At 37.8% G+C, this 24,169-nt stretch overlaps 2 protein-coding genes across 6 annotated transcripts in view; both read right to left on the minus strand.

The window, feature by feature from the left end:
- Positions 1-18,093, minus strand: part of LOC135732497 (uncharacterized) — a 35,173-nt gene extending 17,080 nt beyond the window's left edge. For 4 of the 5 annotated variants that reach the window (XM_073814704.1, XM_073814702.1, XM_073814701.1 and 1 more), the window contains exons 1-8: positions 18,069-18,093; positions 17,861-17,908; positions 16,034-16,234; positions 15,552-15,743; positions 15,069-15,257; positions 13,074-13,265; positions 12,594-12,785; positions 12,106-12,297 (exon numbers count right to left, since the gene is read on the minus strand). In XM_073814704.1, the coding sequence (XP_073670805.1) occupies positions 12,106-12,297; positions 12,594-12,785; positions 13,074-13,265; positions 15,069-15,257; positions 15,552-15,743; positions 16,034-16,234; positions 17,861-17,908; positions 18,069-18,087 (1,225 nt within the window). In that variant the 5' untranslated portion in view covers positions 18,088-18,093. The remainder of the gene's footprint in view (positions 1-12,105; positions 12,298-12,593; positions 12,786-13,073; positions 13,266-15,068; positions 15,258-15,551; positions 15,744-16,033; positions 16,235-17,860; positions 17,909-18,068) is intronic. The other variant, XM_073814705.1, reaches the window with a different exon arrangement.
- Positions 2,194-9,785, minus strand: LOC141282207 (uncharacterized). The gene is made up of 7 exons (XM_073814785.1): positions 9,536-9,785; positions 9,128-9,331; positions 8,808-9,001; positions 7,073-7,118; positions 2,867-2,986; positions 2,524-2,724; positions 2,194-2,393 (listed from the first exon to the last, which is right to left on the minus strand). The coding sequence occupies exons 1-7, from the start codon at positions 9,639-9,641 to the stop codon at positions 2,194-2,196; spliced, it is 1,071 nt and encodes a 356-aa protein (XP_073670886.1). The 5' UTR covers positions 9,642-9,785.
- Positions 18,094-24,169: the final 6,076 nt, after the last annotated feature.

The raw sequence follows: 24,169 nt of genomic DNA on the forward strand, positions 1-24,169 counted from the left end.
CGTACTGGACGACTGGGAATTGGGTTTTCATAGTTAATGCTCCTCGCGACAGCCCTCCCTGGCGGATTTCCCTGAGGAAGGACTTTCTTTCTTAGGAAGGGGCACATTGGCACTCGCGCCCCGACCCGTGGGATCTCCATGTATGGTCGTTGAGCGCGCGCAAGGTTTAGGTGATTTATCGCAAACGGTATCTAACACCATCGACGCGGTTCGAGCACCGTCCACAAGACGGGCTTACGCGCTTAATGAAACCTTTTTCGTCACCTGGTGCTCTTTGCAATGCGAGGACCCCAGAGAATGCCCCATTAACATTGTGCTTTATATCTTCAACATAGGTTAGATGGTAGGCTGTCCCTTCGCCATTAAAGTTGATATCGCCGCTATTTCTGCTCGTCACTCACTCACTTATCAACGGCAGATCAGTTGGCCAGCATGATTTGGTTATTACACTATAAGAGGCGCTCGCAGGCTAAACCCCTCGCGCCCTCCTTCTATTCCTCCTTGGGACCTGTCCATGGTGCTGAAAGCCCTTCAGGCCCCCCCGTTCGAGCCTTTGCAGTCTGCGAGTCTGAAGCTTTTATCAATGAAAGCTCTGACCCTGCTAGCTTTGGCCTCAGTGAAGAGAGTAGGGGATTTACATGCATTCTCTGTTGACGACTCGTGCCTTCAGTTTGGTCCTGCTGCCTCAAGCGTAACATTGAGGCCCAGACCAGGCTACGTGCCCAAAGTTCCCACCACTCCTTTCAGAGATAAGGTGGTGAGCTTGCAAGCGCTGCCCCCGGAGGACGCAGACCCAACCATGGCTTTGTTGTGCCCCGTACGCGCACTGCGACTCTACGTGGATAGCACGCAAAGCCTCAGGACCTCAGACCAGCTCTTTGTTTGTTATGGTGGCCAGCAGAAAGGGAAAGCTGTCACTAAGCAGAGGATGTCTCATTGGATAGTTGATACTATCGCCCTGGCTTATAATCTTCAGGGTATTCCTTGCCCCTTTAATTTGAGAGCGCACTCCACACGGAGCGTTGCCTCATCTTGGGCTTTAGCTCGTGGTTCCTCGCTAACAGACATCTGTAGAGCTGCTGGTTGGGCGACACCTAATACGTTCATTAGATTTTACAGTGTTCGTATTGAGCCTGTATCCTCTCGTGTTCTTTCCTCACCAGGGGGAGCACGGAGAACAGTCTCACAGGTCGGCTTGCAGCCTCCATCTGATGCTTCATAACTGTGTCAGTATGGAAGGCCTTCAGAACAAAAATGCGTAATGGTTTGAATTGTTCTTCCTCCGCTGCCTTGGCAGCCTTTGTTGCGGAGCATTGGCTGTCAGCCTTCACTAGCTGCATCCTCGCGAACCTACGTGTTGGCTCGGGCTCCACATTGTGTCCCACCGGGTTCCTTTGTGAGTATTTTTCCGTGGGGTTAATCCTACTAGCCCACGTTTCCCTTAGCAGAGCACTGCTTTGCTTACACAGCCACGGCTGTCATTTTACCTCAACTACGGTTGACTTTCGCCCACCATTAACCCTTAAGACGGGTGGTGGCTTCCGCAGCGTTCCTATCCCGCTCAGGTAGGGCGCTTCCCAGTCGCTGGCACTTCTGTGGGGTTAAAGGAACATCTAGTGCCCGGCCTTCTGCCTTAAAACCTAATTCTCCTTATCCTTAAGTGGAACCGGAGGGCTTTACGCAGACACTGGAAGAGGTCAGCCCCTAGTGGCGTTTTGATAGGGATTCCCAATTCGTCGGTCACGACGTGACGTCGTAGTGACCGACTGAAAGGGAACGTCTCGGTTACGGATGTAACCCTCGTTCCCTGAAGGAGGGAACGGAGACGTCACGTCCCGTCGCCACAGGTGCTGCCACCTGCTGTTACGGCCGGTCACACTTTCCGGCTTTCTCAGCGAATAAGAAGCTAATTTCCCTATTTGCACCTGCTGCTTATATACGCACCTGGCGGGGCGGCGCCAGTATTATGCAAATATCTCAATGCCAAGTTCATTGGCGTTTTAGTAGTATTCGAAGCAGATTGGTCTCTCTAAGCGAGTTCCCAATTCGTCGGTCACGACGTGACGTCTCCGTTCCCTCCTTCAGGGAACGAGGGTTACATCCGTAACCGAGACGTTCTCCTGTCTCGGCGGCAACTGAGGAAATGATGCACGACCATTCAAAAACATGACTGGGGTTCTAACTATACAAAGATTAATGCAAATTAGTGAACCCTTTCACAACTTTGTCGATAGCATCCTGATTCTTCTGACACAACAGTAATCCTGTGTCCTCATAGTACAGACAGTCCACTGTCAGTATATCCATCCTCTTAACACATCTGCTGCTGTCTGGTACAGTTTTCTCTTTGTCAAATGTGTGATGCAGCACAACCAGAACCTTCAGCTTAGATGCTGTTCAAAGAAACAAAAAAAATCTAAGACAAATTTGCCTGGATGCCATATGAATATATCACCTAGATGTATTTGGAGAGTTAGAAACTTTTATGTTATGTTGAAAATAATGTTTCGATAATAAAACAACCTGTAGAGTCTGTGAATATTTTCAGTGCTGCTTCAATATCAGTTCCAGCTCGAGAAACAATAGGACAGAAAACCACAACAATATCACTCTCATCCACTTGTGGAGTTTCCTTCAGATCCTTAATTTGTTTTATCAGAGTGTCAATAAATCTCCTGTGAGAGTTATTTGTTTTTCCAGCCAAAACTGAGCATAGTTTGACTCCTGGAAAATGAATGAAATAAATAAAATAAGATCCTATGAAAATAGAGTTTTTTATTTTTCATACATTGTGTTATGTTTAAAATTTGATATTTACTGCTTTCCAGTTGTTTGATTGATTTCTCTGATGGTATTTTTAGCTTACTTTTATCTTTGCTCTGTTCTGTGTTTTTTCTCTGTCTCTTAATTTCTAATCCCACGCTAGGTTCTTGGTGACGTTTCTCATTTTCTTTCTTCTGTGAATCTTTTTCTTGTAGTGATGGATCTAGTAGAAACATAAACTTATGTTCAATTTCATCTATTACAGTACATTATTTCATTGATTCAATAATAGCTTTCATTTCTTTTATCATACACTTTTATTCTTATTTGTATTATTCTTTTATATTATAATAATTTTTATTCTATCTAGTTATTCTGGACTACATTTCTTAATGTTGTTTAATCTTGAGTCGGTGTTGTATTGTCTTTTAATGCTGATATAAGTCTCAAATGATCTCCATCTCAAGGTTTTAAATAACGTCACAAGAATGTTGTGAAACAGTAAGTCTCCACTGTCTGTGTTTGGTATAATACCACCTGCTAAATGTGATTCAAGTCAGACAAAGTTAGTCTGTCCATGAACAAGGTTAGGCAAAGTCAGACATCCGACCACCGACAAGGTTAAACTAAAGGGCGATTTATAGTCGTGCGTAGGTCCTACGGCGTAGCAGCGACGGCGTAGGTTCCGCGTCGGTTTTCATTTATACTTGTGCGTCGCCGTCCGCGTCGACGTGCAAACACACGTGAAACCGCTGGTTGGCAGTAATCACGCGTGTAACCACAGTAACAGCAGAAGTCGTCACAGAAGAAGAAGCTAAGCAAGTAAACCCACAAACGAAGAAGAAATAGCAACTTGTTGTGTATAATTTGAGAAGACCAGCAATGATGGAAGTAAATAAACAGCGACTTATGTTTCAGTTTGAGTGAAATCACTCCTCAACTTGGCTCACGTTTGTTTTCACCGTCTCAAACGGAAATACCTATGACGCAGTTTTTTTACCTGACGGGAGGGGTTCTGGTGGACCAATCACAGCGCTTACGGTCCGCGTAGAGCCGACGCGCTGTTAGAAATTTTGTGAGGTGCGCGTCAGGCTACGCAGAGCTACGCACAGGCTACGGATAGCCTACGCCGTAGCTACGCCGTAGGACCTACGCACGACTATAAATCGCCCTTAAGCATTGAACGCAACTAAACCATTGTAGGGGCCATAGGTGTCATTTACACTGGGGACGCTGGGGACATGTCCCCACCACTTTTTGAAATGGCTGATTTTGTCCTCACCACTTTTTGAAAGCATTTGGTTAAAATGTTCTGAAAAATCAAACAATACCTGTGCGACTTACACTGCAAAAATGACTTTCTTACTTAGTATATTTGTCTCGTTTTCAGTAAAAATATCGAAAAATTCTTAAATCAAGATGCTTTTTCTTGATGAACAAAATGACCTAAGAAAATAAGTCTAGTTTTTAGACAAAAAATATACAATTTAAGTGAATTTGTGCTTAAAACAAGCAAAAATATCTACCAATGGGGTGAGAAAAAAATCTAAAAATAAGATTTCTTTTTTCTTAAACACTTAATTTAAGCAAAATTTTCTCACCCCATTGGCAGATATTTTTGCTTGTTTTAAGCACAAATTCACTTAAATTGTATAGTTTTTGTCTCTTTATCTAGATTGAAGAATTTTTAGATATTTCTACTGAAAACAAGACAAAAATACTAAGTAAGAAAGTCAGTTTTTCAAGAAAAAAATTCTTAGTAAAATATCAAAAAATTCTTAAATTAAGATGCTTTTTCTTGATGTGCATAACAAGCAAAACAATCTGCCAATGGGGAAAGCATTTTTTTCTTGAATTTTTCTTGAATTTAGTGTTTAAGAAAAATTCTCAAGATTTTTTTTCTCACCCCATTGGCAGATTTTTTTGCTTGTTTTATGCACAAAATCACTTAAATTTGGTATTTTTCGTCTAAAAACTTGACTTATTTTCTTAGGTAATTTGCTCATCAAGAAAAAGCATCTTAATTTAATTTTTACTGAAAACAAGGCAAAAATACAAATAAATTTTTTTCTTGAAAATAATTTTTGCAGTGTACGACGTTTTTGTGGTCCAAGGTCACATATGTTGCATTGTGTGCTTATGGTGTGTTTTCTTTTACATATGTAATGAATTTAATTGTAATCATTGACTAAACGTGCTGCTGTTATCTACAGTATGGTGCTTTGGCACTGTTCATTTGAGCTGGTGTTGTAGGGACTGTTACATGTGCAGTCGACATTGTTGAGGGTTTTATGCTGAGTATTTTTGTGTTGTTGACCGGCCTACACTATGCCCATTTTTGATGCGCCGTTATTCAATATTTTTCCCGTCCTGCTGTAATGTTTTTTCATCTGATTTTTTGTCCCCACCACTTTTCAACACAAACTGATGCCCCTGGTAGGGGCAGTCGTAGAGTCAGGCTTGTAACCCGAAAGCTGCCGGTTTAAGTCTCACAACCAGCAGGTTGTGACTGTTGTGCCCTTTAGAAAGACACACTTAACCCTAATTGCTCCCCAGGTGCTGAAGGGATAGCTGCCCACTGCTGTGTGTTCATGACTTGCGGTGCTTGTTAAATGAGAATGAGAAGTTGGATCAATAAAAGAAAGTAGTAGTAACTGAAATAAGTAATTATCACACAGAGCCTACCAGGGGTGGACTGGGGCCAAAAAGTGGCCCTGGATTTTTTCACCCAAAGTGGCCCACCACAGCCTTCTTGCAACACACGACTGCACATTGGCACAACATAAATGCTACTTACTTTTTAGGAAATCAATTTTAATATAAAATAATGCATTTTAACTATCTGCCAATGACATCTTAACAACCATAACATAAAACATGGTTAAACCTGAGGCTTCAACTCTTTGTTATGTTTTTTTGTCTGATCTGAGAGTGAAGATCTCTCACATTAGGTTTTATAAATCATTATCGAGAACAAATGATGGTGTCAATGGACTTCCTAACATGAGAAGGAAACACTGGTCTGTTTTTGGATAAACTGTTATTAGATAAACTGTCGAAAAATCATGAATATTTTGTCCATACAAAAGGGAACAATTGAAACGTACTAACAAAATTTATTTTTTAAAGAAAAACAGTGGTATCTGCATCGGTTATATTTTTTTAAAATCTCACAGGCCCACATAAAAAAATTGTCCGGTCCCTCTGGCATGCCAGATTTGCCAGATGGCCCATCCGACCATGGAGCTAACACTGATTTAAACCAATGAAAGATCACTGCGAGTTTTATTATCTTTTGCAGACAACATCCAGAAAAGATTAACATTATTAACTTCATTTTTTGTACTTTGAATTTTTTTTATAAAAAATAGCACGACCATGTTAAATGTAAATGGTTAATGTAAATATGTGATAAAATATATGGACACAAAAATGTATTTGATATATTGTATCAGCTTATTTAATGCAAACATTCAGTGAGGAAAAACCTGTTTCATATTCAAAGTTCAAATATTATGAACATGCATTTGGTTTATTCATTAGTAAAAATAAAAAATATTTTGTTATATTTCAATTGGATTTGTTAAACTGTACCTGTGAAGATGACTTCAATTACCCAAATGAGGCTGTTTTGTTACTTCCGCTATCCATGTTCACGTGTGTATTTTTATAAATTATGTGTCCAGTTATAAATGATACATAATTGATAAATTTAAGTTCCTTGTTAAACTATGAATGTAAAATAAACATTTCTCTTTTAAACCAGTAATTGTTATCTCTTTTTCCAACTTTCATGCATTACATTAAGCTATAAATGAGTGTCAACAAAACACTTCCTTGTTTGTCCTTTTAAAAATTCTCACCTAAATTCCTCATTGTCTCCAGTTGATTTTTAATGGTTTCCAGCTCTTGGACGGTATTCTCCAGTAGTCTCTTTTTGTCTCTCATCAGTTTCTTCAGATTCTAGTTTTTTAAACTAGTAATTATTGAACAACTCAGCTGATGGTTTGGTTTTTCTGTTTTTTGACAGTGTTTTCCAGTATTCTCCTTTTATTATTTTCATGTATTATTACATCAAGCTACAAATAAATGTCAACTAGATCATATCTCCTTTTGTCCCTCAAATTTTCTTACCTATATCCTCATTCTCATCTGTTCTGTCATTCTCATTTTTTTCAGCAGTTGATGTCTACTGGTTTTTAGCTCTTGGACTGTGTTCACCAGCAGACCTCACTAAATAACACCGAATCTGTCTTTTATGTCTGTACTTAATAATTGTATTTTGTTTAATCATTTCAACAACACTTACCGGTCCTTGAAGCAAATTTCTCCTTTTTCCCCCATGCATTGTTGATCTGTTAAAGTAAAGGATGTTTAAGTTAAGTAGGTTAAGAGCAGGTTTTGACTGATATTGTCCTTGCTTTTTATGGGGGAACAGACCAAACGTGAATTCAACAATTTGCGCGAGTAGATTACAAACAAAGTCAATGCAAAGATGCAAATAGATGCCAACTTACACGGGGCGATACAAATGACACAAGCTGGGCGGCGCAATTGCGATTCGCTTTAAACGCATCTTCACGCAATTTGAAAATATTCAACTTGAAGCGAAAAATTAGCATTACACAAAGTTAAATGAGAAACGTGATGCTTCGCGCTTGGTGTTTAAGCAGCATTAGGAACGGATAACACAGAACGCGTTTATGGCAGTTGCAGGCGCCTTTTTTGAATGTTTTTTTATGGGCAGTGTGCAGTGAGCATTATGTGCGCTGTTTATCCGAACCAAAATCTCCATGTTTTGGTTGCCTCCCATGCCACACGTTTTTGCAGGAGCGCTCTGAGTGGACAAGCGCTGACATCATTTGCCGTTTTCCATTGTCCAATCAGGGTAAAATTAAGGTAAGTACAAAATTAGTGCCTATTTGACCGAGAAATGGGTGTTTGTAGTCTCACTTCCTCAACAAAGATATTGGACTTCCTTCTTTCAATGATGCAAAATGATGATTTTTACATCATTGAAAGAAGGAAGTGCAACACTGAAATCTGTATTTCTCCTGTCTGAGCGGCAACTGAGAAAATGATGCATGACCATTCAAAAACCGCACTGATCGCACTACTTGCGTATTGTGTTTTATATGATTGAGAAGTGGTTGTGTTTAGGGTAAGGTTGAGGGTGGGGTTAGATGCTCCAAAATATCTTCAAAACCATAAATGTTTATTAAACCTTTTCTACATTTACAAATTCATAAAATGAATGTGTCTCATCTGATGTATAAGGCAAAAAACTTAAAATGTAACAACAGGTTGTATTTATAAGCTACTGCCGCTAGAGGACACTAATGGCTTAAAGGACAAGTTCGGTATTTTACACTTAAAGCCCTGTTTGCGGGTGTTTGTTGTATCACCTCCCACCTCTACAATGGTTGCATAGGTGCAATGGAACAATCCTTCCGAAAATTCATTAAACTTTCGTTTACAAAGACGTGAAACTCACCGAGTGCTCAGGGGTGTTCACTGATATGCTCACACAAAAATCGCTGCAAACGATGCTTTCCAACAGGTGTTTTACTATTCGTTGTAAACTTGTGGACCTATTTTTCCAAACGTACCTCACACAGCACATCTAATACAAGTCAATGGAGTTGGACAAAAACTATGATAAAACCTGTTGGAAAGCATCTCTTGCCAGCGATTTTTGTGTACACATGTGATTAAATCTGTTTTGTAGAACATGTTTTTTTGCCTGCTTTTGCCTTTATTAACAGTGAATGAGGAGAGGACAGGAAAGTACAGAGAGTAGAGAGGGGTATGGGATCGGCAAATGACCACGAGCCGGGAATCGAACTCGGGTCGTCGAAAGTGTGAAAAAGCACCACATTTTGGAACGTTACCCACTACACAATCCGCCACGACTTGTAGAACATTAGTGGTTAGTTGGAAAACACACACTGCATAACTATTTATTAATGAGCCTGGGCTTAACCTTGGTCTGTATGTTGAAACTTGGCTTATTGTAAGTTTCCATAATGCTGCTTGTTAATTACCTTCTCTCTTACCCCTTTCACAACTTTGTCGATAGCATCCTGATTCTTTTGACACTCCAGTAATCCTGTATCCTCATAGAACAGACAGTCCACTGTCAGTATATCCATTCTGTTAACACATCTGCTGCTATCTGGTACAGTTTTCTCTGGGTCAAATGTGTGATGTAGCACCACCAGAACATTTAGCTTAGATGCTGTTCAAAGAAAAAGAAAAATTAAAGACAATTTTGCTGGATGCCTTGAATGTACCATCTAGATCAGAAGTTAGAAAGTTAGAACCTATTATGCTATTGAAAATAATGTGCTGATAATCAAACAACCTGTAGAGTCTGTGAATCTTTTCAGTGCTGCTTCAATATCAGTTCCAGCTCGAGAAACAATAGGACAGAAAACCATAAAAATGTCTCTTTCATCCATGGCAGGAACTTCCTTCAGATCCTGAATTTGTTTTTTCAGAGTGTCAATAAATTTCTGGTGAGAGTTATTTGTTTTTCCAGCCAAAAATGAGTACAGTTTGACTTCCCCTAGAAAATGAATTAAATGAATTAAATAAATAAAAATACAGTACCCAAATGATGATGTTATTACTTCCACTATTTTATGTATATATATATATATATATATATATATATATATATATATATATATATATATATATATATATATATATATATATATTTAAATAATGTGTCAACTAGACAGTTTCTTTGTCCTTTAACATTTCTTACCTATATCTCTCATCTGTTTGGTCTTCATCAATGTATCCAGTTGATGTTTACTGGTTTCCAGCTCTTGGACTGTGTTCTGGACTGGGATCTCTGTCTTGCTCACCATTTCCCACTCTGTATATTTCTCCTTTAGCTGTTTCTCTTCAATGTCTTTGGTCCTCTTTTGTTTATCTAATTGTTTTAGATTTTTCTGTTAGTTGTTTTCTTTAGCATTTGTAAGTTTGATTTACAGTTCTTTGAATTGTTTGTTTTCTTTTCCAACTGAATTTGAAATAACAGCCTGTTCTAACTGTTAATACGTGGTATTAATATGTAACTTTCAATAACACAGAACATACTTTTTTGTAAAAAAAATAAATAGCCATTGCCTTACCTAATGAGGCAAAATCCTGCGTAATTGGCCACCACAAGTGCCCACCCCAGACTCCATCAGACTCGTCAGATATTAATTCTTTACTAGCCTACTTCTACTGTAGCAGTTTTCTTAAACTAACATTGATATTTTACAGTGCTTTGATTTATTTATATTTAATTTTGTTGGAGGAACCACTCTACCGTGACATGTAGTTATTGGAGTAAATAGTAGGCGCAAACTTATAGTGACGTGCAGTGGTTGGCAGACGTTGGTCCATGTTTTGAAGCTGTGTATGTAATGTAATATATTTATAAAGTAATATAAGTAAGGGATAATGTAGAGGCAGCCGGTAGTTATCGGGAAATAAGCCCCGACAGTGTGATCAGGACCCGACGCGAAGCGGAGGGTCTTGTATCACACTGAAGGGGCTTATTTCCCGATAACTACCGGCTGCCTCTACATTATCCCGCTTATTACACGGCTACTTGCCACATAAGAAAAAAAACTGGACATGAATATGAATTTGAAACATTTTATTGGCATATTTGTTTTAAATTAAAAATTTTAACCTTCCGAGAAACTTTGCACAGATGCATAAAATGGTCGTAATACCTTATTAAGATCCTCTGCTTCATACTTGTCTGTCTTCATTTTTTCTGTTTTAGCCAGTCTTTGAGAAGTTTTAATGCCCATTCTGTATTTTTTTGTGTGTTGGCTTCGTAGCTGTCATGCTCTATTTTGTCAAGTTCAGTCTCAGTAAGCTCTCTGTGTCTTGTCGTTGTTCGTTCTTCTATCCACTGTTTAAATGTTTTGTTTTTTCCTACATGTTAAAATTATGGTTGTCCAGTGTTTGTCACAAGATGGCGCCAAACAGCTAGTAATCTTTATTGGCACGGAGCGATTTTAATCGTAAAAGTAGTACCGGCTGCGTTATTACTTTGGAGCGGTTATTATTTGAAAAGAACGAACCTGCAAATGTCTCAACTGACCAATCAGAATCAAGCATTCCAGAGAGCCGTGTAATAAATATGAATAAACACTGCAACAGCTTCTTGCTTAGTTCAAAAGCCACTTTCTATTGTCAATGTACATGTATTAGGGGTGACCCCGAATAGTCAAAGATTCAATGAATTGATAGGAGAAGCATGATTCAACTACCAATATCACAGTCGAATCGTTGCAGATATGTTATGAAACCAGGATCATTCAATTTCTGGAGCTGAATGTTTTGTCAACCCCCCCAAATCTTTTCAGATTTTTAAAATAAATTCATCCAGTACGCTAGGTGGCAGCATTTAGCTTTAAACGCTGCAGTTCCGCACTCCAGTATAAACGAATGAGAGACTGAAGTTGAAACGAAGGTGTGTAAATTAATTTGCTGAATCTCCCCACAGTAAATGCATTTTTCAAATTGTTCATTTTTAAAGTGCCTTCGTTATTACTGTGAAAGTGTATATTAAAGGTGTGATAATAGCGTCAACTGATATATTATTGGCTAACGTTAGCGCTCTGATCTAAGTTTGTCTGCCTGCTCTGATGCAGCTGCACAATGTTGTTGGTATATTTAGTATATTTAATCATAGTGAATTAAAGCTTTGAACAAAAAGCCTTGCTCATAGCAATTATCCTTTTTTGTAGATGGATATACACGTTAAACAAGCACAATTTAACCACAAGGGACAGCTGTTTAATAAATTATTTGCCTCTGGAATTTTTTTAACAAACCTCTATTCTTACCTATATTCCTCATCTGTTCGACCAGTCGATGTTCCAGCTCTTGGACTGTGTTCTGGGCTGTGATCTCATTCTCACTCATCAGTTTCTTCAAATTCTCCAACTCCGTGTTTTTCTCCTTTAGCTGATTCTGTAGGTTTTCATTGTCTTTGCTTTTTTGCAGCAGCTGAATTTGTGATTCTTTTTCTATAGATGAACAGATTTAGATTTTTCTGTCAGGTTTTTTACATTTTAAAGTTTGATCTGCAGTTCTTTGATTAGTTTTTCTTGTCAAACTTTGAATGTAAAATAAAGACCAAGATTTCTCCTTTAAACCTGTAATTTACTGTTCTGAACACCCCAACTACTGGGTTTCACTTCCAGTTGTTGACACAATATTTATAAGTGTTTTCCGGGAATCTAAACTTCTAACTTATATATAATAAGCTACAAATAAATATCAATGAAACTCTCTCTCACTTTGTCATTTGAAATTTCTTACCTCTATTCCTCATCTGTTCGGTCAGTGTCTCCAGTCGATGTTCCAGCTCTTGGACTGTGTTCTGGGCTGTGATCTCTTTCTCACTCATTAATTTCTTCAGATTCTCCATCTCTGTGTTTTTCTCCTTTAGCTGATTCTTTATGTTGTCAATGTCTTTGTTTTTTTGCAGCAGCTGAATTTGTGATTCTTTTTCTAGAAGAACAGATTTAGATTTTTCTCTCCTTTTTTTACATTTGTAAGTTTGATCTGCAGTTCTTTGAGTTGTGTGATTTCTTGTCTATCTATAACTGTGCAGTAAAGACCAACATTTCACTTTTAAACCAGACATTTACTGTTTTGAACACCCCAGCTACTGGTTTTCACTTGCTGTTGTTGACACAATATTTAAAAGTGTTTTCCAGAAATCTCATTTTCTAACTTACACGTAATAAGCTACAAACAAAATGTCAACGAAACCCTCTCTCACTTTGTCATTCATTTTTTTTTACCTCTATTCCTCATCTGTTCGGTCAGTGTCTCCAGTTGATGTTCCAGCTCTTGGACTGTGTTCTGGGCTGTGATCTCTTTTTCTCTCATCAGTTTCTTCAGATTCTCCAACTCTGTGTTTTTCTCCTGTAGCTGATTCTGTATGTTGTCAATGTCTTTGTTTTTTAGCAGCAGTTGATTTTGTGAATCCATTTCTGGACAAACAGATTTAGATTTTTCTGTCAGTTTTTTTTTTCATTTGTAAGTTTGATCTGCAATTCTTTTAGTCTGATTTCTTGTCAATCTATAACTATGCAATAAAGACCAACATTTCTCTTTTAAACCTGTAATTTACTGACACCCCAGCTACTGTTTTTTTTCTTCCTGTTGTTGACACAATATTTAAAAGTGTTTTCCAGAAATCTAAACTTCTAACTTACATGTAATAAGCTACAAAAAATATCAACCAGACCCTCTCTCACGTTGTCATTTAAATTTCTTACCTCTATTCCTCATCTGTTCGGTCAGTGTCTCCAGTCGATGTTCCAGCTCTTGGACTGTGTTCTGGGCTGTGATCTCTTTCTCACTCATCAGTTTCTTTAGATTCTCCATCTCTGTGTTTTTCTCCTTTAGCTGATTCTGTATGTTGTCAATGTCTTTGTTTTTTTGCAACAGTTGATTTTGTGATTCCATTTCTGGACAAACAGATTTAGATTTTCTGTCAGTTTTTTTTTTGTAAGTTTGATCTGCAATTCTTTTAGTTGTTTGATTTCTTGTCAAACTTTGAATGTAAAATAAAGACCAACATTTGTCTTTTAAACCGGTAATTGAGGATTAGAGATGCAAAAGATTATGATATTTACCGAATATTCTCAGTATGTATTAGGCTATGTTCATCAAATTCTTTCGATTAAAAAACGCCTAATCCTGGACTCAGACCATTCAGAAATACTGATTTGTTGCAGAATCCATTAAGAGTCTGATTAAAAAAATGCTTAATTATTTACAAGAAAACATGGTAACGCTTTAGATTACAGCCCGGAAAGTACTGGGTAAGTACAGCGAATTTACAGCGTATGTTTCTGTAATTATAGTTTACTTATGAAGTACGTACGTGTAATTATAAGGGAACAATTTATAATATTTGGGGAATAAAGGGGTAACAACCAGGAAAAATACAAATAATATATGCAGTAAAGTACTGCGTAAGTACAGCGAATTTATAGCATACATTTCTGTAATTATAGTGTACTTATAAAGTACATACATGTAATTTTAAGGGAACAATTTATAATATTTTCGGAACAAAGAGGTAACAAGTCCCACTTTAATTTACAGCCCGCAGATGTTGTATTTACTCTTTAACTACATGAAACAAGGGGGTAACAAGTGCCACTTTAATTTACAGCCCGCAGATGTTGTATTTACTCTGTAACTACGTGAAACAAGGGGGTAACAAGTGCCACTTTAATTTACAGCCCGCAGATTCTGTACTTACTCTGTAACTGCGTGAAACAAGGGGGTAAAATTTTTTGACTTAGATTGTAACAACACAAAACAGTAACTACAGAAAATACACTCTTAGAAATGATGTTAATTTTTTACACATCTTTGTGTGTTAAGTTTTTAACACATTATGTGTAATTTTAACACATTATATATCATTTTGTGTTGATTTTGTGTTAAAATATAACACAAGTTGTGTTAAAAGTAACACAAAATGTGTTGTTTCCATAATAACACAGAGATGGGTTGATTTTGGGACAACGCATTTAGTTTGTCGTCCCAGAATCAACACTAATGTGTTGTTTTTAACACATTTGTTCTAAGAGTGTAGTTCTAGTTTTGCTTGCTTTTTTCACCAAAGTTGCCTTGCCTATTTTTAATTTAGCTTGATGACCCAATACATTTCTGTACTCTTTTTCTTTTATTAAGGTCAGTAACCTTTATTGAAAATTCTAAATAAATTGTATTGTACTAATAAATTGCATAAACACATTAACTGAATTTTAAGTTTTGTTTAGTAATCTAAAATACTTACCACACATATTATTTGTATTTTTCCTGGTTGTTACCCCTTTGTTCCCCAAATATTATAAATTGTTCCCTTATAATTACACGTACGTACTTCATAAGTATACTATAATTACAGAAACTTACGCTGTAAATTCGCTGTACTTACGCAGTACTTTACTGCATATATTATTTGTATTTTTCCTGGTTGTTACCCCTTTATTCCCCAAATATTATAAATTGTTCCCTTATAATTACACGTACGTACTTCATAAGTAAACTATAATTACAGAAACATATGCTGTAAATTCGCTGTACTTACGTATTACTTTCCGGGCTGTAATCTAAAGCGTTACCGGTTTTTGTTTCCTGTTACTGATATTTGACTGTGTTTTCCACTAATCTCTATATTTAACTTTCATGTATTAAGCTACAAATAAATGTCAACTAGACCCTCTCTCCCTTTGTTCTTTAAAATTTCTTACCTCTATTCCTCATCTGTACGGTCAGGGTCTCCAGTTGATGTTTACTGGTTTCCAGCTCTTGGGCTGTGATCTCTTTTTCTCTCATAAGTTGCTTCAGATTCTCCAACTCTGTGTTTTTCTCCTGTAGCTGATTCTGTATGTTGTCAATGTCTTTGTTTTTTAGCAGAAGTTGATTTTGTGATTCTTTTTCTAGACGAACAGATTAGATTTTTTTGTCAGTCTTTTTACATTTGTAAGTTTGATCTGTAGTTCTTTTAGTTGTTTGATTTCTTGTCAATCTATAACTGTGCAGTAAAGACCAACATTTCACATTTAAACCAGTAATTTGCTGTTTTGAACACCCCAGCTACTGGTTTTCACTTCCTGTTGTTGACACAATATTTATAAGTGTTTTCCAGAAATCTCATTTTCTAACTACACGTAATAAGCTACAAACAAAATGTCAACGAAACCCTCTCTCACTTTGTCATTATTTTTTTTTACCTCTATTCCTCATCTGTTCGGTCAGTGTCTCCAGTTGATGTTCCAGCTCTTGGACTGTGTTCTGGGCTGTGATCTCTTTTTCGGTCATCAGTTTCTTCAGATTCTCCAACTCTGTGTTTTTCTCCTGTAGCTGATTCTGTATGTTGTCAATGTCTTTGTTTTTTAGCAGCAGTTGATTTTGTGATTCTTTTTCTAGACAAACAGATTTAGATTTTTCTGTCAGTTTTTTTTTTCATTTGTAAGTTTGATCTGCAATTCTTTTAGTCTGATTTCTTGTCAATCTATAACTGTGCAATAAAGACCAACATTTCTCTTTTAAACCTGTAACTTACTGACACCCCAGCTACTGTTTTTTTACTTCCTGTTGTTGACACAATATTTAAAAGTGTTTTCCAGAAATCTAAATTTCTAACTTATATATAATAAGCTACAAATAAATATCAACCAGACCCTCTCTCACTTTGTCATTTGAAATTTCTTACCTCTATTCCTCATCTGTTCGGTCAGTGTCTCCAGTTGATGTTTACTGGTTTCCAGCTCTTGGACTGTGTTCTGGACTGTGATCTCTTTCTCGCTCATCAGTTTCTTCAGATTCTCCAACTCTGTGTTTTTCTCCTTTAGCTGAATCTGTATGTTTTCAATGTCTTTGTTTTTTTGCAGCAGTTGAATTTGTAATTCTTCTTCTAGAAGAACAGATTTAGATTTTTCTGTCAGGTTTTTTACATTTTAAAGTTTGATCTGCAGTTCTTTGAGTTGTTTGATTTCTTGTCAAACTTTGAATGTAAAATGAAAACGTTTCGGTTACGTATGTAACCCTCGTTCCCTGAAGGAAGGGAACGGAGATGCAACGTCATGACCGACGAATTGGGAACTGTTTCGCGGAGACAAATCTATTTCGAGAAACTAACAAAACGCCAATGAACTTGGCATGCAGGTATTTGCATCTGCCAGTGCCGCCCTGCTGCACAAGTATTTAGCGAGAGGCAGGTGCGTTTACCAAATCAGTTATATTATTTGCTGAGAAAGCCGAGCATAGTGCCCGGCCTGGTAACAGCAATGGAACCGCAAACTGTTGCGACGGGACTTGACGTCTCCATTCCCTTCCTTCAGGGAATGAGGGTTACATACGTAACCGAGATGTTCCTTTTCACGTTGTGACCGACGAATTGGGAATCCCTACCAAAGCGCCACTGAAGCTGGACACTTCAAGTGCCTGCAAAATTATTATCTAGGCGGTGCAGGAGTACAAAACAGTTTTGAGACGTTTTTGCACTAATGACCTTCCATAATGGTGCAAATGTGCAGCACTAAAATAAAGGATGCAAGCCAACATACAAGCCGACCTATGGTGTTCTCACTAAAGAGAGAGAGAACCCGAGAGGAAACCGGCTTGATACGAACACTATAGAATCTAGTGAAGGTATTGGGTGTCGCCCAGCTTGCAGCTCTACAAATGCCCAAGATGATGCCACACTACGTGTAGAGTGAGCACGTCAATTAAATGGGCAAGGCACGTCTTGCTGTTTGTATGCAAGGGCTATAATATCCACAATCCAATGGGACATCCTCTGCTTGGTGACAGCTTTCCATTTCTGCTGACCACAGTAACAGACAAAGAGCTGGTCTGAGGTCCTAAAGCTTTGCATTCTGTCTATATACACACGTAGTGCATGTACAGGACATAACAAAGCCATGGCTGGGTCTGCTTCTTCCAAAGGCAGCGCTTGCAAGTTCACCACCTGATCTCTGAAAGTGTGGGAACTTTAGGCACGTAGCCAGGCCAAGGTCTCAGTGTTACGCTGGATGCAGCAGGCTTGAACTGAAGGCACAAATCGTCGACCAAAAATGAATGCAGGTCCCCTATCCTCTTAACAGAAGCCAATGCGAGGAGTGTTAGAGTTTTCATTGTGAGATATTTAATACTCACAGTATACAGAGGCTCAAAGGGGTGCTTTCAGCACCAAGGACAGATCCCAGGGAGGGCGTGAAGGATTTAGCCTTTGTGCACCTCTGAGAAATCGAATGACCAGGTCGTGCTGACCCATGGCTCTACTCATGCTTTTCTCATGCATTCTTCTTTTTATCAGGCTGGAGCCGGCATGGTTTAATACTTAAAGAAGACTCACTTAACCATTGACTAAACTTGCACAATCATGATTTATAATGTATAAAAAAATCATTGAACATTTGTAAAAAAATGAGGTGCATGCTTGTACAGGTGTTTTAATTAATGTTATGTAAACGTTTGTATTTATAACTTAAAATTAAGTCAATTAATATATTTATGTTAACACTCAGTAAAATCTGACCTTCTTTTACTCTTGTCTTTGCTGTGTCTTTACAGCAACACAAACACTCTGTGAAGCAAGAGAGAAACAGGCAGTTCACTGTACACACATGATTATTTTCAAGCTCATGTTATCAGTTAATTATTATCCACATTCTAAGTATTTTAAAAAAAGCAACTGAAAGTAATTTACGCCACCTAAATGCAAACTTGTGTATAGTAATACTTACTATTGCATGTAGCTCCCATAGTTTTTCCTTTAAAAAGACAAACACATCGACTTTATGATTATTAACTGATTTATCTCTATGTAGGCCTATCTTGAACACATTTAGTAACAAAATCAGTTTACCTTTTCAGTCTTATTATTTGGGTTGAAATCACACGTAATAACATGTAAATGATGACTTAATAAAATTGTGCTGTAAAAACATAAATAAAACATAAATGCAGGTATTAACTAAATAAAACATTTGTTAATGTAGGTAACATTGTTTACTCTCCACTCCACTTACCTTTTCAGTCCTTCACAAAATCTCCTGTCTGGGCTGAAGAATGAAGAAAAGACTTACAGTTGTCACAAAACTTGCATAATAAAACAGTAAGATATTGTACATGCAACTCTTTATGTAAATCTGAAAATGTGTCCTTGCTTACCCTACTATCACACCAATTCAACAAATCACCTTTCACTTTCACTTTCACTACATTCACAATCATACATCGATCAGGGCTACGCTGCCCCCTAATGGTCCGTGGCGTATTCGCAGGGGGTCCACACTATCAATAAAAAGTTTAACCCTTTTGTATTGTTGGGGATGATTTCTTCCACTGTTGGGTTTTTTGAGTCTTAATTTGGACAAAACTTTCTCTGTGTTCCAGCAAATGACTTTTTGTGACAAATCTTATATTGACACATATTTTGGGAAATTGCTTTTACATTTTGTGAAAACTCAACAATACACCGTGGGCAAATTTACTACCCTTTCGTGTCGTTCAGGATGAAAATATCCATTAAATTGAGCTGTAAAATATATGAGATTAATGTTTTTTTCAATTTTTTGCATAAATCTGTTAATCAACCTCAGTCTTGATCAAAACTACCAAATGTCAAATTTGTAATTTTTACTGTTGATCACCAGGTGGCACCATTAACACTTTAGTAGGCCTGTGCAACAACAAATCTTTATTTTTTGGCTTGTACACTGAGTTATATGGAGTATAACAGCGTATTTGTGTGTGTGTGTGTGTGTGTGTGTGTGTGTGTGTGTGTGTGTGTGTGTGTGTGTGTGTGTGTGTGTGTGTGTGTGTGTGTGTGTGTGTGTGTGTAAATTGAAAATAAGTCATTTTGTGTGTTTTTCCCCAAACCACTGACAGAACCTGGAAATTAAAGAGTTAAAATCCTGGGGCCTCATTTATCAAGCGTGCGTACGAACAGAAGTGTGCGTAAAGTGTGCGTAGGAACAGTTTTACGCAAAGTGTGGAATTTATCGAATTGTACTTATACGTAGAAATGTGTGTAAATATACGCACACCTCGGAGTATGCGTACGCAGAGCATCTAGTGGTATAATAGCGATACTACACAGGATCGTCCATCCCCAGCGTTAAAAGAACACTTTGTCTATTTATTATCCTCCACCCCCATGTGTTAAAAATGATTACTGTTAATAAAGTAACTGCAAATCAGTATTGAAGTTAATTAATGAAAGTGTCTAACCCTATATAAGAAAGCTCCGTCAAATGCTTGACACAGTGGCTTATCTTGCATTATTGGAAGACTTGGCAAATCATCCATTCTGCCGGGAGCGCGTTTTCAGAGATCGCGCCGATGATGCTGGTTATGCGGCTGTCCAAGGAAAGTTCTGTCATTGTCTGTCCTCCTACAGATTTCACGTCGGTGTGCTGTGACGCGTTTTTTTTTTTTTTTTTGGCTGATAATTTAATGTCAAAACCACTTTTTTATTTCTAGAAGTGTTCTCATACCCAACGGAATTAAACTCACTGGTATGTTCCCATGCAGATTTGTATTCTTTTGTTAGTCATTCCTCCCGTACTAAGTGAACCAAACAGATGTGTTTTTAACCTCATCCACCAGTAACTCAATTTCTGTGTCTGTAAAGTTCCTCTTTTTCGCTCTCTTTGTCATTATTGCGATGAGGGAAAAAGCACAACCACGTGACTTATAACGGGAGGTGTTGTCACCATATATGGTTCATTGGAGGCGTTTCGGAATGCAAATGGCCATGAACGTGCACGAGCATGGTGCTTAAGAACAAGTGGGATTTATCATCGAGGATTACTTACTGATGTGCGTACGAACCCGGTGCGCACGTTTGATAAATCCCGATTTTTTTGTACTTAGACACATTCTAAATTTCATTCGTAGGTACAAATATAGAACATTTTCTACGCACTGTTGATAAATGAGGCCCCAGGATTTTTTTGTAAACATTTGTTAGTTTTGATCAGGTTAACAGATTTGCAAAAAATGTGCAAAAAATATTTATCTCTTCCAAGAAGAGATCCATGATGGAGGAACGGAGGCGGCTGCGGCAGGGTGCCCTTGGTAAAGGGGCAGACTGAGGTGCTGATACGACAGACCAGGTGCAGGCTTCTTTCGACGCTACATGAACTGTTGGAAGTCCTCAACCATCTTGCCAAACAGGCCGGCCTCGGAAATCGAAACATTTAGGAATCTAATTTTGCTGACCTCCCTCATGTCTGCCAGGCACAGCCAGAGATGGCATTCCTGGAACACCAAGGTGGACATTGCAACGCCCGACTGCCTGTGTAATGGCACCAGTGGCCGCATGGAGATCCGAGAAGGCAGCCTGGCCATGCCCCTCCTCGTCCAGGTCCCTCAGAGCCTTAGCCTGATGAACTTGGAGCAACGCCATAGCGAGCACCACAGAGGCCGCCTCCCCACAGGCCCGGTAAGGTGACTCTGTGAAGACGGAGGACTGGTTACAGGCCCGCGATGGAGAGGTCGGCTGGTCCCTCCAAGCCGACCGCCACTGCCGCCTGCGAGAGCATGGCCATCATCTCAGGGTCAAACGCGGCACCGCAACCCTACCCGAAGGAGGGAATTTGTTTAACCTTTTTATTACTAACCTCTTCAACCCTGAGGACCCTGTCCCGGGTCCAAAATTTCGTATTTTGACTTAATATAAAAGATTATTTTAAGCTTTAATGCTCCGTCATGGACCCCAGTAACACATATGAGATACTGTTTGAAAGCTTAGAGTCTCTACTTTCTGCAGATATGCATCACTTTGACATATCTTTTACTGTAAGAAAGTTATTTACACTTAATTTACACTATCACCCCCCCGATATTTTATTATATGATTTAATATTCACATATTTCATATTTTTCAAGTATGACAAACATGGGCAAATCTTATATCAAATGAAAGCTCTGATTCTCAGGAATAAGGCTGCAGCGTTATTTTTGATCTATTATCAACACATATCCAACAATCATCAAATGAATAATAAGGTAAAAAATGGTCTTTTGTAAACATATGGGAAACTTGAGTGTGAACTGCCTCAGATAGCACATATAGCCACAAATGATACACCATCTTTTATTTTAGGTCCTACTCTAAACAATGAGTCCATTCACAACATTTTATTTGGTTGTGTGCATAATTAATCCCTAGCTATTTATTATATGTGCAAAACAAAAAATTAATATTTATATGAAAAATGTATTTTCACACCCTCCAGTTAAATAAGAATATCTTTTGAATGCGACATGATAAAGAGTTCATTCTTTTTTTGGGTGTTTACTGTCTGCTGCTGGTAACAACCAGAACTGTCTGCAGTCTGCTAGAGCACACAGAACCAGAGTTATACACTATCAAAGACAGTGTTTACAACATAAAAAAGAAAATTTTGTGTTTCATCATATGAAAAACAACATAAATAACAATATTTGTCACAAACAGCAGCTTTTTATGTAACTTCAAAGGGATTTCTTTAAAATGATATAAAGAAATTGCATTTATTCCACTGTATGTGGTTATGGGAGCACTTCAAATGTTTTTAGGCAGAAATTGTATACAAAAAGGGTATTATTCCTCCCTTCAGTTGGAGTAAAATAACTTTTGCATAGATTAGGATAGAGAAAAAATTCCTTTTTCCTCTGTAAGCTGACAATCACTGGAATCAAACAAAACTATTTGCAGGGAGCTGAGATACCCAGGGCCAGAGTTATATACTTTCAAATAAAAACTTTAGAAAAAAACATCAAAAAGCGCCTATTTATTTTTGTGTTTATTAGAGGCCTGACATCACATACAACCATGTTTACCACTTTCAACAGTGTTTTATGTAATTTCAAAGGGTTTCCTGTAAAATGATACCAAACTTTTGTATGTAAACCTCTTCATGTGGGTATGGGAAGCTTTTGAATATAGGTAGGCCAAATCCAGGCGAAAATCCCCAAAATAGCTTCAGGGTGTAAGAAGTTAAACCCATGTATAATATTCTCACACGTCCGCTAACTGTCTGCACTCGTTGTACATTTTCAAATTAAGGCAGCTTAAACATGCATTTTCTTCTGGGAGTAGGTTAAGCCTGGCCGTGAAACCATTCCTTTGGATTATTGCCTTACATTGATTATGTTATTTTTATTAAAATACAAACACATAAATTAATTCTGAAAAGTATTTATATAGCAACAAAGGAGAGACAAACTATTTTTGCTTTGTCTTTTCTTTCTCTGAAATTTTTCTGGGGATGCCTCGCAACCTTTTTGGGCCCCTTGGGGGTCCCCAGACCACCGTTTGAAAACATTGCTTTGCTTTCTATTTATGTGACAATGACATGCAATGAGACCTCCGGTGTACACAGTGCTTTAAGTGGGCCGGTACGCGTCGGTACTCAGTACCGCCACTTCCAAATATAGCTCTTGAGCGTACCACCACCTCTCTGTGTGCCCAGAACGTGCTTTTAGCATACCGGAACGCTCATTTGCACATTCGGTGTAAATTAGAAGTGTTAATTTAATCCTTTGGCTGCGCTTCCGCTTTTCATAGCTCCCTTCACAATGGACGCTTCGTCCCACCGAGAGCAGAGACTACATTACCCATACACCCTTGAGTTTTACTAGTTGAAAGTGCATGGGTTGCTTTTGCTGCTGTCAGTGTCAACGTGGTCTGGAGAGTTGTGTGTTTGGTACTGCAGTCTAAACTTAACCCATCTCGGGTTGCCAGACACATGCAGTAGGCAAGGATGTGTACACCCAATGCCTTAAGTGGCCCAAAAGAGGTGCCGGTACTCTATTATTATTATTATTATTTTATTTTATTTTCTGACTCGACTCCTCTGATTCTGACCTTGTTCTTTTACTACTTAAAGTCTAAAGCCAGGAGGGCACATTAAGTGTGAATTGTTTTTTTATGGAGCAGAGATGCTTTATCCTCTGGACAGGTAAAGGCATGTTGAAACATTTATATTGAAACATTCATTAGTAGATACAGAAAATTACTGCAAATGTATAGTTCAAACAGAGATGGCGATAACAAAGCCCAAACTACAAATATATTTCTTATCTTACTTTTAAAACAATGCTCAGAGTTGTCATGAAGGATCAAAAGCCAATCACATTATCAGTGCAATGCATTCTCATCAAAGCTAAACACATGATTGGTTCTTCTTAAAATACAACTTTCTAACAAAACTATTTAAAATACCAATAAAATAAATGAACGTCAATAAGTCTCTTTAATTCAATTCATATTTATTAGCGCTTTTCATAATTGTTCATTGTAATAAAACAGCTTTACATAAATTACAAACAAGAAATAAAGAAAACATCAAGAAACAAGCATGGCATTTTTTATATGGTTTAGAATAGAGTACATGGGGGGATTCAAATGTATTTCCCAATAGAATAGTTTTATAAGTATTACTTAAGTGAAGTAATCTTTAAGATTGTAATTGGACTATGCTAATGAAAACAGTCTTAAGGTAATGTAGAAAAAGCCACAAGTTAAGCTAATGTCAGCAGTCTCCCAGTAAGCATTCTGATTTAAATGGATAAAATAACACTTTAGACATTTATTTGCATTACCCAGTCCAATGCAAAGCATGTTTGGAACCGGAAATGATCAGCAATGTTAACTCAACACAAATCATTCACTTAGCTCTAACTCAGCTAGACTAAGGTAGTTGATTAAACATGATTTGTTTTCAGTACTACTTATTTTGAGTTGAATTGAAAGATGCTATAATTAAGCTGTTTTAACTAAACTAGTTTAAGTTGATTTACACAAAGCATATTTTTCTTTCATACACATTTTACTTTATACACTTACAAGTGC

This window comes from Paramisgurnus dabryanus, chromosome 5, assembly GCF_030506205.2.
Source record: "Paramisgurnus dabryanus chromosome 5, PD_genome_1.1, whole genome shotgun sequence".
Taxonomy (NCBI): domain Eukaryota; kingdom Metazoa; phylum Chordata; class Actinopteri; order Cypriniformes; family Cobitidae; genus Paramisgurnus; species Paramisgurnus dabryanus.